The sequence below is a fragment of the Maylandia zebra genome, linkage group LG3 (assembly GCF_041146795.1).
Source record: "Maylandia zebra isolate NMK-2024a linkage group LG3, Mzebra_GT3a, whole genome shotgun sequence".
Taxonomy (NCBI): Eukaryota; Metazoa; Chordata; class Actinopteri; order Cichliformes; family Cichlidae; genus Maylandia; species Maylandia zebra.
In genome coordinates this window covers 59,412,089-59,429,940 of record NC_135169.1, presented here as the reverse complement: position 1 = coordinate 59,429,940, position 17,852 = coordinate 59,412,089, and the positions used below count along the sequence as shown (strand labels likewise).

Genomic DNA, 17,852 nt, shown 5'->3' with positions numbered 1-17,852 from the left:
GCTCATCACCCAACAGTGTTCCAGTCCCCTTATAAGATGGCAGCCCTGTATTTCTCGTCGCTGGACCGTTGCCGACTCTCGTCAGTGTTAACCCCAGCTCAGTTCGTTCTCGTGTTTCCCTAGCGATCTTCTTACAGTAACCTTTTGCATCTCTGTGAATAGATTTCCCTGGACCTGCCCCTGTGTTACCTGAGCGATCAAGTGTGTGAGGATTGGAGCGAGCTTTTGTGTTTCTTGTGGAGTGTGAAGAGGAGCGTGGAGCGTGGATGGAGTGAGGACTTTGGAGCGTGTGTGGACTGCAAGTGTCTTTCCCCCCTCCTGTTCGTGTGTGGATTCCCGGAACCCGTCTTTTCCCCACTGTGTAAATAGATCACCTGGTGCTTCTGTAAATAAAAAACCTTTATTGTTCCCTACTCAGAGCCTACGCGTGAGTCCGTTCAGTCCCGTTGTGACAGAGGGTAAGGACGTAAATCGACTGGTAAAGAGGGACTGGTGAAGAGTCTGCAGCCGCAGCACCGATCCATCTGTCCATCTCCTGTTCCCTTCTCTGATCACTCGTGAACAAGACTGCGAGTTTTGTAACTTAATAAAAGCAGTAATTTGTTTGCCAGAGGGCCCCTTCCACGTCACACCCTGTTCTTTCCTTCTTGTCTTATATGAAAATTCACTTTGTGTAGCTTTTTGGGAAATTGTTAAACTTCAGGAAGATTCTGAACATGCCCCATCGTTTAGCCAGCTCTTTGGAGCTGAGCAGGTTCAGGCCTGTTGTTGTAAGTTTTATAAAACGATCTCATTTAAACGAATAATCCAGCTGAAGCTTCAGACAGCCGTCAGACAGTGAAACACTGCCATCTGCTGGACGCGAATAACACAGACGCTGCTTTGACGGGTGAGGGAGTTTCAACAAGTCTGCAACGACTCAAGCATCAAACTACAGAACTATTGTAGCGGACATGGTGCTCTAATGACTGCTTCATTAATGCAGGTCAGAAAGGATCAAACATATCAATAAATTATGAAATAAAAAAATTACTGTTTCACTGCACACACAAACCTTCTCTCATTAGCACAACACTGCCCAGGCCTCAGAGTGTATTCCTTATAGACTATTAAACCTTAGCATGTTATTTTAAAGTCTTACAGGTGAAACAGCCAACCAGTGATCCTAACTGTAATTTAAAATATTCAGCTGCAAAAATGCTTTTAGCAAATAGTTTTTTATGACTGTGCTAAGATTCAATACTAGATTTTTGCTGGTCTGATTAAAAGGTTAAATGTAGAAGTTTTGGGATCATATATTAATACTTCCAAAACAATAAAGTTGTTGTAGAGAATCTATGTTCATTATTGTTGCTCATCATGGAAAGACAAAGACATCAGACTCTGCTGAAAAATTTTACACTCCTACTCTCTGCACACAGCGGTCTGAGGGACCTTCCAGGATCGGGGATTTTATTTATTTTGTTCTTTTTCGGTCTTACTGGTTAGTAGGTTGTGATTTTCTACCTGTTGATCTCTCATTTGGAACATGATTTGCTGTGGAGCAGATTAGGTTCAAAGCATGAGTTGACCTGGCATTATGTCTTGGATTACAAAAAAATCCCACATTAAACCTTGAAGTTAGCCGGATAAGACAGCGTTCTGTTTCACAGTAAAGGCCTCAGAGAGTTGTTGCTAACCAAAGTCTATCTTGTACAGCCACGCAGCATCTAATGACGTTTTGTAACTTGTCACTACAAAGGAGCAGTGAAATGATTGCTGTTTTAGTGCACACACACAGTGTGGTGATCAGTATAAGGACATTAAAGTGATGTTGCAGAAAGCTGCATCTGGTCAGAAGGAAAAAAAACACGCACACTTGGAAGACTTGGCCAGATTTGCACAAAATGAATGGCTGACAGTGGACAGATACAAGGATGTGGATGGTCACACCCTCGTGCATTAAAGAGGCCGTTCACAAAACCAAACACTCAACAGACACAATAAGACAGCTGATCAGTTTGCCTCACTAACTCATCTACACAAGGCGTGTTGTAGAAGTAGAGCAGGGCGATATGGCCAAAAATATTCATCACGATATACATTTGAAAATGTGCGATAACGATATAACTGACACGAGACAAAATACTTTACAACTCCACTTCATTTGTGCAAAAAAAAAAAAAAAACAATCAATGTATTTTCACTTAAATAAGCAGCTGCTTTTCATGTGCATTAAACTTATATAAAAATGTAACAGTGCAAATGCAAATTCCTCCCTGACAGTTTAACCAAAAGGCATTTCCAGTGGAAACTGGCCGACATATCCTCAGCACAACCATGTATAATATCCACAAAACTTAAAAAGAGGTTAAACAAACACACAGTACAGTAATATTATGTTGAAGCACAGTACGTATCACTCCGCGAGGCTCCTGCCTACGATAGCTGTAATGCTCCAACAATCCATCAAGTGGTGCGGCTTCGTAGCTTAGCAAAGTCGTACTAAAACATTTGACAGATTTTCGAGCGCCGTGCACATAAAATCGTTTCCAGGTCAGTAAACACAACCAGGATTCATACAGTGGCTTGCAAAAGTATTCGGCCCCCTTGAACTTTTCCCCATTTTGTCACATTACAGCCACAAACATGAATCAATTTTATTGGAATTCCACGTGAAAGACCAACACAAAGTGGTGCACACGTGAGAAGTGGAACGAAAATCAGACATGATTCCAAACATTTTTTACAAATAAATAACTGCAAAGTGGGGTGTGTGTTCAGCCCCCTTTGGTCTGAGTGCAGTCAGTTGCCCATAGACGTTGCCTGATGAGTGCTAATGATTAAACAGAGTGCACCTGTGTGTAATCTAATGTCAGTACAAATACAGCTGCTCTGTGACGGCCTCAGAGGTTGTCTAAGAGAATATTGGGAGCAACAACACCATGAAGTCCAAAGAACACAGCAGACAGGTCAGGGATAAAGTTACTGAGAAATTTAAAGCAGGCTTAGGCTACAAAAAGAAACAACGTCCCACGGAGCACTGTTCAAGCGATCATTCAGAAATGGAAGGAGTATGGCACAACTGTAAACCTACCAAGACAAGGCCGTCCACCTAAACTCACAGGCCGAACAAGGAGAGCGCTGATCAGAAATGCAGCCAAGAGGCCCATGGTGACTCTGGACGAGCTGCAGAGATCTACAGCTCAGGTGGGGGAATCTGTCCATAGGACAACTATTAGTCGTGCACTGCACAAAGTTGTGCTTTATGGAAGAGTGGCAAGAAGAAAGCCATTGTTAACAGAAACCATAAGAAGTCCCGTTTGCAGTTTGCCACAAGCCATGTGGGGGACACAGCAAACATGTGGAAGAAGGTGCTCTGGTCAGATGAGACCAAAATGCAAAATGCTCTGTGTGGAAAACTAACACTGCACATGACTCTGAACACACCAGCCCCACTGTCAAATATAGTGGTGGCAGCATCATGCTCTGGGGGTGCTTCTCTTCAGCAGGGACAGGGAAGCTGGTCAGAGTTGATGGGAAGATGGATGGAGCCAAATACAGGGCGATCTTGGAAGAAAACCTCTTGGAGTCTGCAAAAGACTTGAGACTGGGGCGGAGGTTCACCTTCCAGCAGGACAACGACCCTAAACATAAAGCCAGGGCAACAATGGAGTGGTTTAAAAGCAAACATATCCATGTGTTAGAATGGCCCAGTCAAAGTCCAGATCTAAATCCAATCAAGAATCTGTGGCAAAATCTGAAAACTGCTGTTCACAAACGCTGCCCATCTAATCTGACCGAGCTGGAGCTGTTTTGCAAAGAAGAATGGGCAAAGATTTCAGTCTGTAGATGTGCAAAGCTGGTAGAGACATAAGGCAAACCGGATTATAAGGAGCACTGTCGATTTCCAGAAAAATCAAAGGACTGATTTTTAGAGTGCCTCATTTTCCGAAAAGCACAGTAATAACATAATAACAACGGCCCGCTAGCATGCTCTTGGTTGCTGAGGGCTATGCTGTGGCTGAGCTGCAAGATTAACTCTGCAAAACCAACTTTCATCAAGTAACAGGGCTCTAGAGTGCAACCAATTTGGTCGCAAATGCGAATCCGTGTAAATGAGAGCAGGTACACTGATTCCACACAAAGACGTAAATACAGAACGGACCGACGCATCAGAATCAGCTTTGTCTTTCTCGGCTTTCTCACCCGACGGCTCGTAGACGGACACGCTGTCGGAGCTTAGCGATCCTGATGCGTCCGGTCCGCGCTGCGATTACGTCTTCTTGCGCTGATTCTGAGCTGCAGGTTTTGTCTCTCCAACCTACTTGGTAAGATTTTGAGTTTTTGCAGTGCATGTGACAATCTGATTGGCTTAGGAGTGATGATGTCACAAGGATGTCACAAGGATCCTTTGAAGTTTTTCTATAAATAGGGGTGAGAAACAGCAATTTTCAGTTCGTTTCTTCGCAGCCTTTGTGTTTGCAGCCTTCAAACGTTGACTACAGAAAAATTTGGAAACCTCTCAGAGTCATCGGATACAAACGCCAACATGTATCCAAGATTACGGCAACCGAGACAAAAAGATTTCGCCGCCTCTCCTTCCACGCGTGGCCGGCCAATTTCTCCAAATGGCCTCTTATCCATCCAAAGGGCATTACAGGAGAGTAGGAATGAAAACAACCATCTCCAGAACAAAATTCGACAAATTGAAGAAGAAAAACATCACCTGGAGAAGAAGTGCTTACAGATGGAAGCACAAAACAAACACCTGGAAGAAACACTACAGCGCCAGCCTGACATCAACATTATTAATGAGGGCTGGGGGATCAAGTTTGCTCAAGCCAGAGAGCAGATTGTATCCCTCATCAAAGAAAACAAGAAAAAGAGCGCTGAAGTTAAAGAAATGTCTGAGCAGCTTCAAGGCAGGAAAGCCACGATTGATAAAATGGAGTGGGATCTGCAATACATGGACCAAATGAATCACCTGCTCCAAAGAAAGCTTGATGAAGCTGAAGAAAAAAATAAAGAAGTCCTCCAACAGAAGGAACAACAGGACACAAAGCAAAAAGACCTGCAGCGCGAGCTCCAAGGCATGCAGGAAAAGTACAGAATGGTGAAGGCAGAGTTGGAACAAACATTGGTCCAAAATAAAGACCTCCTTCAAGAGAAAGAGCAACAGAAAGAAAGACTGTCAGAAGAAAAGTGCATTATCAAGGACTTTGAGAGTAAAAATCAAAAGTTGCAAGGATTCTGTGATGAACTGAAGGTCAAAACAAGTGAGCTGGAGGGAGAAAAGGAAACACTAGAAAAACGATGCTCACACATGCAGAAAAAGATTGATCACATGGCCAAAAACAACTCAGAGCTCATTAAGGGGATATTGTTGGAATTCAACAACTTGAAGCGGGAAAACACAGAAATGCAGGCCCAAAAGCAAAAACAAGACAAAACGCATGAGGACCTGCAGTGTACGCTCCGCGATATCCAGAAAAGAAATGAGCAGCTAGAAGGCCTGCACAAAGAAGATCAAGTGAGAAATGCAGACCTGCAGAAGGCAAAGCTGACACAGGAGGCAACATCCAAAGAGCTCAAAGAAAAGCTTGAAGAAACACAAGCAACATTAGAACAGGTGGAACAAACATGCAAGAAACTAGAGAGGCAAAACACAGAAACCATCGATGAGTTGAGAACCCTCATCCTGGACAAAAAGGCGCTCGTGGAAAAGTCCATGAAAAAGAAGAAAAGATTCTTCAGCTTTTTCCGGTAGAGGGACAATACTGCTTCTTCAACTGATGTAGCCTCGTCTTGCTCCACCTCTGTTCACCCCCCCAACCAGTCCCGGCAGTTGACTGCCCCCTCCTGAGCCTGGTTCTGCCGGAGGTTTCTGCCCGTTTAAAGGCAGTTTTTCCTCCCCACTGTCGCCAACTGCTTGCTCAGAGGGGATTGTTGGGGTTTTCTCTCCTCTACCTTGTTTCGTTATTTACTTGTTAACTTTTTGCTCTTACCTCATTTAACCTTGTTTCGTTATTTACTTGTTAACTTTTTGCTCTTACCTCATTTAACCTTGTTTCGTTATTTACTTGTTAACTTTTTGCTCTTACCTCATTTAACCTTGTTTCTTTATTTGCTTGTTAACTTTTTGCTCTTACTTCATTTAACCTTGTTTCGTTATTTACTTGTTAACTTTTTGCTCTTACTTCATTTAACCTTGTTTCGTTATTTACTTGTTAACTTTTTGCTCTTACCTCATTTAACCTTGTTTCGTTATTTACTTGTTAACTTTTTGCTCTTACCTCATTTAACCTTGTTTCTTTATTTACTTGTTAACTTTTTGCTCTTACTTCATTTAACCTTGTTTCGTTATTTACTTGTTAACTTTTTGCTCTTACCTCATTTAACCTTGTTTCTTTATTTACTTGTTAACTTTTTGCTCTTACCTCATTTAACCTTGTTTCTTTATTTACTTGTTAACTTTTTGCTCTTACTTCATTTAACCTTGTTTCTTTATTTACTTGTTAACTTTTTGCTCTTACTTCATTTAACCTTGTTTCGTTATTTACTTGTTAACTTTTTGCTCTTACTTCATTTAACCTTGTTTCTTTATTTGCTTGGTAACTTTTTGCTCTTACTTCATTTAACCTTGTTTCGTTATTTACTTGTTAACTTTTTGCTCTTACTTCATTTAACCTTGTTTCGTTATTTACTTGTTAACTTTTTGCTCTTACTTCATTTAACCTTGTTTCGTTATTTACTTGTTAACTTTTTGCTCTTACTTCATTTAACCTTGTTTCGTTATTTACTTGCTTGTTTAACTTTTTTTTCAACTTATCTAACAAAATAAAACAGTTGAATTTATCCTTTGAGTATTGTTCATCTAATCTTTACAGAGTTTTTCCAAAACACTTTCAAACATTCAGATCTGTCTTTCATTTTCTTCTTGAAACCTCATGAACGGTGAACTAAAAACTCTGGAACATGGTTTGAAACACTGAAATTGTTTCAGCTGAAACTGGCAAAGTCATACGTGCGTGTGTGAGTGTCACAGGTGATATGGTGTCATTAGTCCGGTCATCATGTTTAGGCTCATTCACTCCAGAATTATTTAGGCCAAATCTTTAAAACAGTGTCACTGCACACACATTTCAATCACACAAATGCAGGATTAATTCTTTGCAGTATTTTATCTGATTTATTATGAGAATGTCACGCCTGATCATTTGCACCCACAACATCAAAAATGGGGGCAAAAGAGAGGAGACCACGTTTAATCGATTATAACACGAGGTCAGAAATATAAGTGCTGACATGAGTAGTGTCCACAGAAACCTCTGAATCTCAGCTAAAAACTCATGTAAACCATGTCTACAAACACCAAACAAAGCAAAGACACCAGACAGTTAAAAGAGCAGTTACGTCACCATGAATCTGTGGACAGGTAATATCCATATTTTGATTTATGATTTTCTGGAGTTAAATGTGAACCAAAGCATATTTTCAAACGTGTTATATGCTATAAAATACTTTTAAAAATTAGGTGAGGGAAATAAAAAATCATTTTTTCTATGTTTGAGTCACAGTAACTTTGACATAGTAACATCTGCAGTAATATTTACAGCTCGAGTCACAGTAACTTTTAAAGTGTTTGTGCTAATAACATCATGTACAGTAAGACAGGCATGGAGAACAGCACTGACTGGGAGAGCCTTTGAACAGATGACATTCAGTTCAATTCAACATATAAGACTTTAAGAATGAACAAGCATCTAAGTAAAATCTATTTATTTAGTCTATCATCTGTGATATTATTATGTATAATTATAATGTATTGTTCACCTCTCTTAAATAAACAGGCAGCCTTAATGTATGAAATATTCATTCATTAAAACACTAAAATTTGTCTGTTGTCTCAGTGGCTGATAGTGCCCACAGGCATCAATAGCTTGAAATAGCTTGAAGCTATTTATAATTTTTATGTTTAATGGGTGGGTGCTCACGATAAACAGATTTTGAATGAAAGCCCGGGAACTTCAGTACCACAAAAAGTGGCTATTCTCTGTGCCCATATGGATCAGTCCCTCTTATTACCATTATTCCCTTAAGCCTCAAGTTGGCTAGTTAAGTATCAGACTAACGTTTAAAGCTTTTACTTGAGTGAAGTAACTCACATTACTGCTACTGCTAAGTAATGTTAGCTATGTTTACAGCATATACCATAAATCACCATGCCATAACCAACTACTGTACTATCACACTCAGTGCATTTCTCCAGCACGTTTGATAGCTAGCAAAATAATAATAATAGTTTTAAAATTAGCATGTGTTATGTACACATACTCGAAAATTATTTACTAGGACTCACCTGTCATGTGACTCAGAGTGCAAATTCCACCAGTGTCGTTTTCCATCAAACACTCATTAAAACAGCAACGTCAAGTTAGTGCACTCATCCCCAGGGGGAGGGCGGGGTCACACATTGAAACAGACTGGCACGCAGAGGTGCAAGGCAGACCAGATGGAGAAATTTTGCTTTCACACTTTGTGACTCATTCAGTTATTTGTGGTGAATGAAATATGGTTTCAACCACGTTTAAGCACCACATCTAAAATTCAAGCACTATTCAAACCTTGAAAAGACAATATTTAAATTCAAGCCTTTTTTAATGATTTCAAGCACCCATACAAACCCTGCATATGAAAAAGCCAGAAATCCAGAAAGATGGCCAAATGAAACCAAATGTCTATGATCACAAGAAAACTACATCAGTAGAGTTGTCAAGTAGTCACAATATGAAAAGTCCTCACCTTAGCCTCCTTTTTACAGAGCAGCATGACTTGTCCCAAGTGTCCTGCAGCAGCTGAGAAGCAGAGGGGGCTCATGCCGTTTTCTGAAACAACATCCACGCTGGCGCCGAACTCGAGCAGCAGTGAGACAATTTCCTGGTGACCGAGGTGACACTGGACGCAAAGCACTGGTGCGTTGTTCAGGACTTCTGTGCGGTAATTCACGTTTGCCCCTCCCAGCATCAGGAGACGGCTTACCTGATCATACAAGCAAAAAAATAAATAAAAAATGCAGAAAGCATTCACGTTTGAATATTTATTTCAAGGTCTTTGCAAAGAAGTGAATTTTTTATCACATGTACTTAAAGGTGAAAGAAATCTGAATTAAAAATAAATGTTATTCTCTTAAGAAGAGATGACTGTTTAACTATTTTACTCTTTATTGGCTAAATTATACACTTAAAAATGTGAACTACCACCCATGTTTGAGCAGCAGAATTGTTTCCATTACTCATTTTATGGCTCATACAGAGATCAAACTTCTTATTCTCATCTTCAGATTTTTCAGACGGCAAATGAAACGGCCACATTCTAGCGAATGCAATTATCAAGTGTGGTATTCGCTTTCATTACGAGTAAATCAATAATAAAGGCCTAGTCAAACAAAACCAAAGAGTGAAATGAGTGTTTGACGACAGGAGATGAAAGTGTGTGTTATTTTCTGGATCCTCTGTAGCATAATTAACCCCCCCACCCCTCCCCCAGAGGAGAGAATAAGGTCATTTTGTAAATGTCTGTTTGACTAATACTACACATTTATACAATAACTCACAAACAGACACCAGGTGATGGAACGCCCTCTGAAACAATAACACTAACGGCAAAGAAGTACGGAGGATAATTTTTCTTCGAGCCAGAATGCATCATGCTGGCAGAACAGCCTTTCCAGGAAAGGCCAAATGATTATCGCCCTTCGAAACACGACTGAAAAGCAGTACACAGGAAGTTGGCTCGTGCGCGAAGCTTATTAACATTTACCTGTCAAATTATAATTGGACACATTAACAATATAAAAGGACAGCGGTTATTAATAAAACATTCTCTGCGTGGAGCAACATTCGGGGATTAAAAGTGTAACTAAAATCTAAAGAAAGTTGCAGTTATTTCTGAGATGCATTTGCTTTAAAATGACCTAACCAGTGTATATGATTATATTACTCCAATGTAACAAAAGGGTTATGAAAATGCTGAAAATTGGATACATATACTGTGTGTTTAATATATAGTGTTTAAAGGTTTCCTATATCCCCTCAAGAAGCTTATACTTTGCATTTCAACAAAAGCAACCTGTTGCATTTAGGCATTTCAGGTTATCAATAATGTGTTTTTTTCATCGTTAGCTAATAAGCCGATTGTTCTGCATTCAACAGACGCGCAGGAGCAAACCTGAAGCAAAGGCTTACCTTGACATTAGGTGTGTAGAGGTTCCTCAGGGAGGCCAGGGCTGCAGAAAGGCCGTCAGTGCTGCAGTTTATCCACAGAGCCTGAAGGACACTGGATGACACGCCTGTCTTCTTGCTCAGACCCTGCACGCACGCCGATGCATAAATGCATGAGTAAATACACAAACACACATATGTAAAAACCAGCGAATCTGAGGGGCATAAGCTGTCAATGTTGCTTTCCACATCCCACGGCTTATCCTCTGGTGAACCATTGTCACAGTGCATAAATCAAGAGAAAGTGAACACCAAGAAATTCCTGCAAGGGATGGATTTCAAATAAAGATGAATGCATAGACCACGTAGGTTCCACATCTATACCTTGAAGATGTGTGCTTTGAGTATGTGGTGTCCCAGCTCCATTGTCTGCTGCCGATTCAGTTTCCCCTCTTGGCGCAATAACATGAAAGCCATGAGAGCGTGACCGGTCCTGGGTTAGAAAACAAGGGAACAGATAGGATACTCAGTCGTCAACAGTAGGAATGATTGTTCCTCTGCTTCAAACGACATGAAAGTACTGATTCATTCTGCTGATGACGAGGAGCCTGGCACTGTCATGGAGAACTATTGTATTCTGGAGCTAGTGTGAATAAGCTAAAAATGTTTGGCAATGACCCTCTGAACAACAGGGGGGAAGAGTGTCACTGAGGCACTAATTAATGCAGAACTTCATTAAAAAGGCATGCATGATTGCGAATCCCTTTGATCTGGATAAAAATCCTCTCTAGTTGTGCCCAGGCACAAACAGAGAGGCAGTGCAGGAGGCTTTTGTCTCTCTGTGCATCTCCTGCGCCAGACTACAAGCCTTTGTTTTTTTAATGATGGAGCTGGAAGGCTGTGAATGACCAGAATACGAAGCTCAGCTCTCGTCCGTTTGGAGGCATCGCCGTGTGAGCAGAGGTGAGCAACAGGGAGGAAAAAAGTGACATCATTCAATTTATGAAGTGTGAATGACTGAAATCTCTCATTTGCGTGTGGCTCCAGCATTTCAATTAGGTAAGCACTGCAAGTACTGCTAAAAGAGATAAGCCTGCCTCGCATTGCAACATGCAATATCTGCAAAATGCATAAGTCAGTACCCCCCCTCCCTCACAAAAAGCACTATTTATTAAAACAGGGCAAATCAGTGTGAGGCTGCAAGACAACAAAAAAAAAAAAGCACTGATCAGGAGTCAAAAGTTGTGCGGGTGATCTACTAACAAAGCACAAATTCATGAGCACAGACGCAGCAGTTCATTTTACCGATGACCAATGCAAGCTGCCAACAGCAGCGCAAATTAGTGGGTTGCAAACAAGCAGATGAGGGAGCGAGTAATCCACTAACAACGCTGGTGCGGCTTGTTATTTGAAATTTGACAATTATAATACGGTACCAGCACATGTGAACAATTCAGACCGGGGAGAGGCAGTGGAAGGAGAATCGATGTGTTTGATATGAGGGTGAAGTCTGCAGTCAGGCATCTGAACTCGGATGAATCCTGACAGCTCCAAAAGAGCACAGGATTTATCTGCAGAGGTGCTGCTTTATTACAAACAGCTTCACTGTATCAAAGGTGCATTCTGAGATGACCTTTTGAATGTGCTGTACGTCGCAAACAGGCCTTGTGCTAATGAATTTAGTGCTGTGATGTGTCTGTAAATGCTCACATCATCACATCACTTCACACTCAATTTTTTTTCTGCATGCCGTGTGTATTTTTTCCGAGACAAAGGAAAGACTTTGGCATGCAACAAGCTGACACCAACAAACAGGACTTCAGGGAGTCTAATGTTTCTGCAAAATCTCAAATTACATTCAGTGAAGCCTGAATGTCATTGTTGCAAGATTCGAGCATTAATCTAACATGCTTCACTTCCACAGCTGTATTCTCACATTCTCACAAATGTTATGCAATGGAGTCATTATGCAAGAGAAGACGACTCGAAGAAGTGAAACAGCCTGCTTGAAATCTGATCTATGATGTTGCAGGGCTGCGTATGCAAACTGCTGACTAAAGGGGTTTATTTACAAATGGAAGCTTTGGTGCAGTCTGCAGTGTTTATTATGGACCGATTTCTGCGCAGATATGTGAAGAAAAACACTGAATTACTGCCTCTAATACATCCAGAGCCAGCTATTCTCCCCTTCTGCAGACATATCCCACGTTAAATTCTGCTCTCCTGCATTAAAATTGAGGACCGGAAATAAGCAGGACACTGCTTTAAACATTTTAGGTAAGAACTTTGTGACAACCGACAGGATGGACACCAAATTTAGGCATGATTAAAGCTGTCAGAGACCTAAAACAACTAATTCAGAAGCACTCTGAGATGCAAAACTTCATTCACATGAAGACACGTTTATCATATTATTCTGCAGCATTAGTTGTACTTTTCTTACTGTCCTACATGCCTATTTGTGCAATTCAAGAACGTTTTCTAAATGCATTACTGAAACATACGCAAACTCTAAATGCATTACAGAAGCCTGCAAACCAAATTGAGAGCTGCGAAGTTATTGCATTAGCAGAAAACTGACCTGGGGTCACAAAGGAAGTCCGTACTCTCTCCATCAGCTCTCCACACCAGCCACTCTCTGAAGGAAGGGTGACAAAACATGCGCGTCTTGTCCCTCCGTTTGATGAGAAAGCACGAGAGCAGCTCCATGCGTTGCTGAAAGTCCTCCCATTGTAGCTCCCCCTGGACGAACCCCGCGTTGATGGCGTTGAACAGCTGCTCGTCAGTCAGGGGGTGCAGCGAGGCGAGCGATACGTTGAGGATCGGCAGTGAGCGCTCAAAGGCTGAATTGGTCATGAATTTCATGTTACACTGTAACTGGTACAGTTCTGCCAGTGAAACAGGCACGACTTTGTAACTGGCACTTTTGATCACGAGGTGGCCTCTTTCAAACAGATCCAGGGTGAGTTTGAGATACAGGTAGGACCCTTGGCTGCGGGAGATCAGGTGGCTACTTAGCTTGCCGACTGTGATAGGATCGGCCTTGCCGTTCAGGCTAATATTGTTCATGATGTCCTTGCTGCCGTTGATACGATACTGGATATATGCGTTGAGGTCATTGCTGATCTCTTTGTTGTCAGAAAAGTCATCCAGGGAGATTTTGGAGAAGGGCAGGAGGCTGGTGATCTCCTATTGAAGACAAGATAAAGACAGAGCGTGACATAAAAACATACATCTGAGCTTCAATGTACTATTAAAGTGTCAATGCATGAAAAAAAGTAATTTGGTGCAGTGTTTGCATTACAGACACAGCTGTATTACTCAATACCACAGCCAATAAATAAATAATTTAATTAATTAAAAGCAAAAATATTCTTTGCATCCTGAGCTGCCATTAAGAAAAACAAAATCTGCCTGTGTACGTGTATTATCAGAAGAGTTTCTTTGAGCAGTGGGGAAGCAAGCATGCTGAGCTATCAGGCCAAAGCAGACACTTGTTACTGTTCAAAATGTGGCTGTGAGGAAAACAGGAGTGGGGAAACTGAGTATTAAGAGGCAGGGGATGGATGGGATGGTAGCTAGCGGGCAAGCAGAGGTCTGAACTAGGGCTCACATTTCAATCTGTGTCCCAGGGGTTGGAGAAATCAATGCACCTTAATCCTCCAATCCTCTGCCTGTCTGAGGCTAGAGAAACATTGCCTCCGCAAGATAACATTTTTCCTCTCCCTCATCATGAGAAGGCAGCGCAAACAGACAAACACACACAAGCACATGTATGCACACGCTCAATAAAACATACCGAACACAATCCACAAGATTGGGGGGAGGGGGTGCAAACAACACCTCAGAGATTGTCCAGATATTAGTCTAGCAGGCAAGGGCCAATATATCGAACCCTTCCTCCGAGGTGAGATGCTATTTGTCTGTTCAAAGCACGAAACAATAGTGTGACAATTTCATCTCTATGCACAACTCTGATTCTGTCTGCAAATAAGAAACATTTCATGCCTTCATATTTTCTTGTCTTAACAATGCTATCTTGATTATTCTTCCATGATTCATTTTTGCTATGCCCCGAGTTAGTCGGGCAGTAAAGCAGATAAGCTTTATTTATTCACTGAGGGGTTTTTTGCAAGAGACACCTGAGTACAAGCGACAAGTACAAATGTACACGCATAATATTACAAGTATGAAGTGATAATGCTTTAAAGTCGATCATTTAGTGCTTCCAATTTCAAGCTAAATTGCAGCTTATACAAACACTAAGCTGCAGAGTTTCTGAACTTGTAGCCGAAAGCTTAGATAGCAAAGCCATACACACACAGACGCAGGTTTACCGATGGCTTTTGCATATTAATGATGGCCAAATGGTTCAGATAACTTACAAAGCCGAATGTAACCACTGTCTGCACTGAATGGCAATGCTGCTGACTGCTGTGTCCAGAGCTTTAATGTTAGGGGAAACGGTATGAGAATACAGCATGGAGCGTACAGTTTGTGCTTTTGATCTTTTGTAGGAACTTGCTCTAAAAACTTTTGAAGGAAGTAGGAACCATCATCATTAGCTCATATTTCAGTTTCAAGAACCTTTGAGTAATGCAAGTGTATGGTCATTATAGTCTATTGCATGGAGCAGGACTGACAACCATCATGTCCAAACAACATTTTATATACATTTTCTTTATTTACTGTATTTATTTCTCTATTTATTTTATTTTGAATGCTGTGCATGGTCCAGTTATCGTAGAATATCTTCAGTTTATCATTAATTCTGTTATTAAGCATTGTGCTGTCGTTATGTGTCATGGCATGTGGTTGTACGCAGCCCTGTTTGTTCATTGTTTTCATTTTGAATTCTGCTTTTGTAATATTTCTCATCACGTCCCACCGGACATAGAGAATTCAATTTTGGAATTTCTTTGTGATTTTGCAACCATTTCCTGCATCTTACCCAAATATGTGGACTCGTAGCCCCCCCCCCCCCCCCCAAAAAAAAATAAACAATAAAAAGAGAGGACATACAGGGTTTTTCTGCAAAAGACTGCCAACTCTCTTAAAAACTATTTAACTGACTTCTGTTACATTTTTGGAAAATTAGACATTTTCAGTCAGTGACTAACAGCCTTTCCATTGCACTTAAAGGGAACTTACTGAACATCATAGGAGCCTGATTTACAAAAACATTGTCAAACCGACTCCGAGGTTTTCACATGCGAAGTCGTCATATAGCTCCCATTAAAACAACAGTGCCATTTCATTCATTACTGCAGACAACTGCTAAGTGGTTACAGTGGGAATGTGAACAAAACAGAAATATAACAAGAAAAATATGATTACAAGAAAGTAAAAGACACATATGGCATGGTTAACAATGTGCTATCCTTTGCCACAGACCAGCATGTGCACAGGATTCACTAACAGAGGTTATAAAAAAAACAGCTACTGTTACATATGCCTTAAACCACACGTTTCCTTTCCAGCACAGTTGTTACTATGAAATCTACCACACGGACAACAAAAACACATCTCCGATAACCGACTGCAACCTTGTTGTTGTTGCTGTTCTTGCTTTGCCAGCCTCCAGGTGGCTAAAAACGTCACCCTAGCAAATTCACACAAACAGTAACTCCCTCTCATTAAACACTGTTTCACTTTGTCAGAAGACATTACAACACATATGTTGCAGTGTTCTGCTTATGGATGGATGGATGGATGGATGTTGCAGTGTAGTCGAAATGTATTACTTTAAGTGCAGTCACCTGGAACATCTTTCCACGTCAAAAAACCAATTCTAATGCATTAATAGAAGAGCATAAGAGGTGAATACAAAATATCAGCGCTACAATATATTGATTCACCACACTGACAGGGCCTTGCCTGAATTCTTAATAGCTAGGCTGAATTCACTATATAGTACAGCCCACACTGATGGACAACACTCGACCCTGGCTTCTGACTGAGCAATAATAACTCAAATTCCAGATGTCAATCAAAAACCACATTATTATCCAAGGCTCAGTGCTTTCTTTTTTCCCCCAGCAAGGAAAATAAGTTTTCATGTAGTTCATCAGTAGTGTCAAAGCCTCAGTTGTCAGCAGCGTGAATTTAATCCAAGTCCATAGCATTTCTGGAACTGGTCAACCTAGTGTCAGCTCAAAGTGACTGACTCATCTCTCTCCTGCCCTGCAGGTCATGTGTCTCAATTCTTTCCTGAATGTTGCTGGATATGCCTGACTCTGTAAAGAGTAGAATAACAAGCGGGAGCAGCTCAGGAAACACTTGTCAAAATGTAAAAATGTGCAGGGTCTGGTGACAGTGAGTGAGTGCCTAGAGAGGTGACGGCATGTCCAGCTAGACATTTGTTAAAATGAGAGAATTTTGATTCATTTCTTTTCTAGGGTTGCCACAGTGTTAGATTTTCCGATTTAGGATATGAAATGTTCTGGTCAACAAATCAATAAATGTGTTTTACAGTGTTTTATGGATTGGGAAACAGGGCCAGTGTGAACTGTAAGTGCAGGAGGACTGTTGGCTACAACCGGCATACTTTTTTTTCTGCACTATAAGCCGCACTTAAAATCCTTTAATTTTCTCAAAAATCGACAGCGTTGATGCTTTATCAGGTGTAACTATTAAGTTCAACATCCAAGCATCCATGAAAACAAAATTTATTAAATTTAACGGAGTTAGAAGTTAGCTCACTAGTTCCACCTAAACATGATATACATGACTAAGAGATTTCTGAAAAAATTTAAATGTACAGCTCTGCCGTCCCTTTCGACATAAATGAAGACAGAAAACAAAACAGCAGTGACATTTATAGGGTTACTGAAGCTTGGCTAGCTGGTATAAAATGATATGCTAGCGACACCGCTATGTTAGCATAACATAAACACAGTGAAGCTAGAGGATGAAGGCTAACTTTTTTTCACTCATAAAAGTTAATGTGAGGGTTCCCGAGGGTTAGGGACAAATGCAATCGCATGGCGGGATGCTGTAAACGGACCAAACTTCAATCAGGAGAACAACTGAGGTAATCCATCCACAATACAAAGGTTAGTCATTAATATGCTGCAACAACATGGGAATAGAGCAGCTGCAAGAGAATTCAGCATTTATGAATCAATGTGGATTGGAGGAAGCAAGAAAAATGAGTTGACTTATCTGACTGTTTTGTTTCGCTTAATGCGCCTTATAATCCGGTGCGCCTTATGGTCCGAAAAATACAGTATATTAAGTAAGTGAAAACTAGCACTAATAACATTAAAATATATTAAAAGGTAAGACTGTAAAAGCACTTAGTTAAAGATGCTTAGTTAAACCAGCCTGTGCAAATTTCATTCAATTTGTATAAAAAAATATAACAACAGAAGTCTTGAGTGTTCAAACTTTTTGATAAGCTTCAGCTCAGAGCGCTTGGAAAGCAGATAGTAGAGGATAAGAGCAGACACGAAACTGGTAATTAAGTTAAGAATCAAGCCCTTAACAGCTTGCCTGTATCCAGTACTTCACTCAACAGTGTAACAGCCAAACTGCACCTGTGTGAGTTCATTGTGGGAAGCGAGTCTCTGAGTGTGTGAGAGAAGCAGCTGCAGCAACAGAAGAGTGAATGCCATTAGCAGTAGTTACTTTAATCAGCCGTAAAGTGTG

At 40.9% G+C, this 17,852-nt stretch overlaps 1 protein-coding gene and 1 pseudogene across 5 annotated transcripts in view; both read right to left on the bottom strand.

Annotated features, from left to right (window-relative positions):
- Positions 1 to 17,852, bottom strand: part of LOC112433074 (NACHT, LRR and PYD domains-containing protein 12-like) — a 168,770-nt pseudogene that overhangs the window by 49,033 nt on the left and 101,885 nt on the right. The gene's annotated exons all lie outside the window — the stretch shown is intronic.
- The window catches only part of LOC143416848 (protein TANC1-like), a 35,129-nt gene that overhangs the window by 16,540 nt on the left and 737 nt on the right, over positions 1 to 17,852 (bottom strand). For all 4 annotated transcript variants that reach the window (XM_076882516.1, XM_076882514.1, XM_076882512.1 and 1 more), the window contains exons 3-6: positions 12,784 to 13,391; positions 10,587 to 10,695; positions 10,227 to 10,349; positions 8,785 to 9,021 (exon numbers count right to left, since the gene is read on the bottom strand). In XM_076882516.1, the coding sequence (XP_076738631.1) occupies positions 8,785 to 9,021; positions 10,227 to 10,349; positions 10,587 to 10,695; positions 12,784 to 13,391 (1,077 nt within the window). The remainder of the gene's footprint in view (positions 1 to 8,784; positions 9,022 to 10,226; positions 10,350 to 10,586; positions 10,696 to 12,783; positions 13,392 to 17,852) is intronic.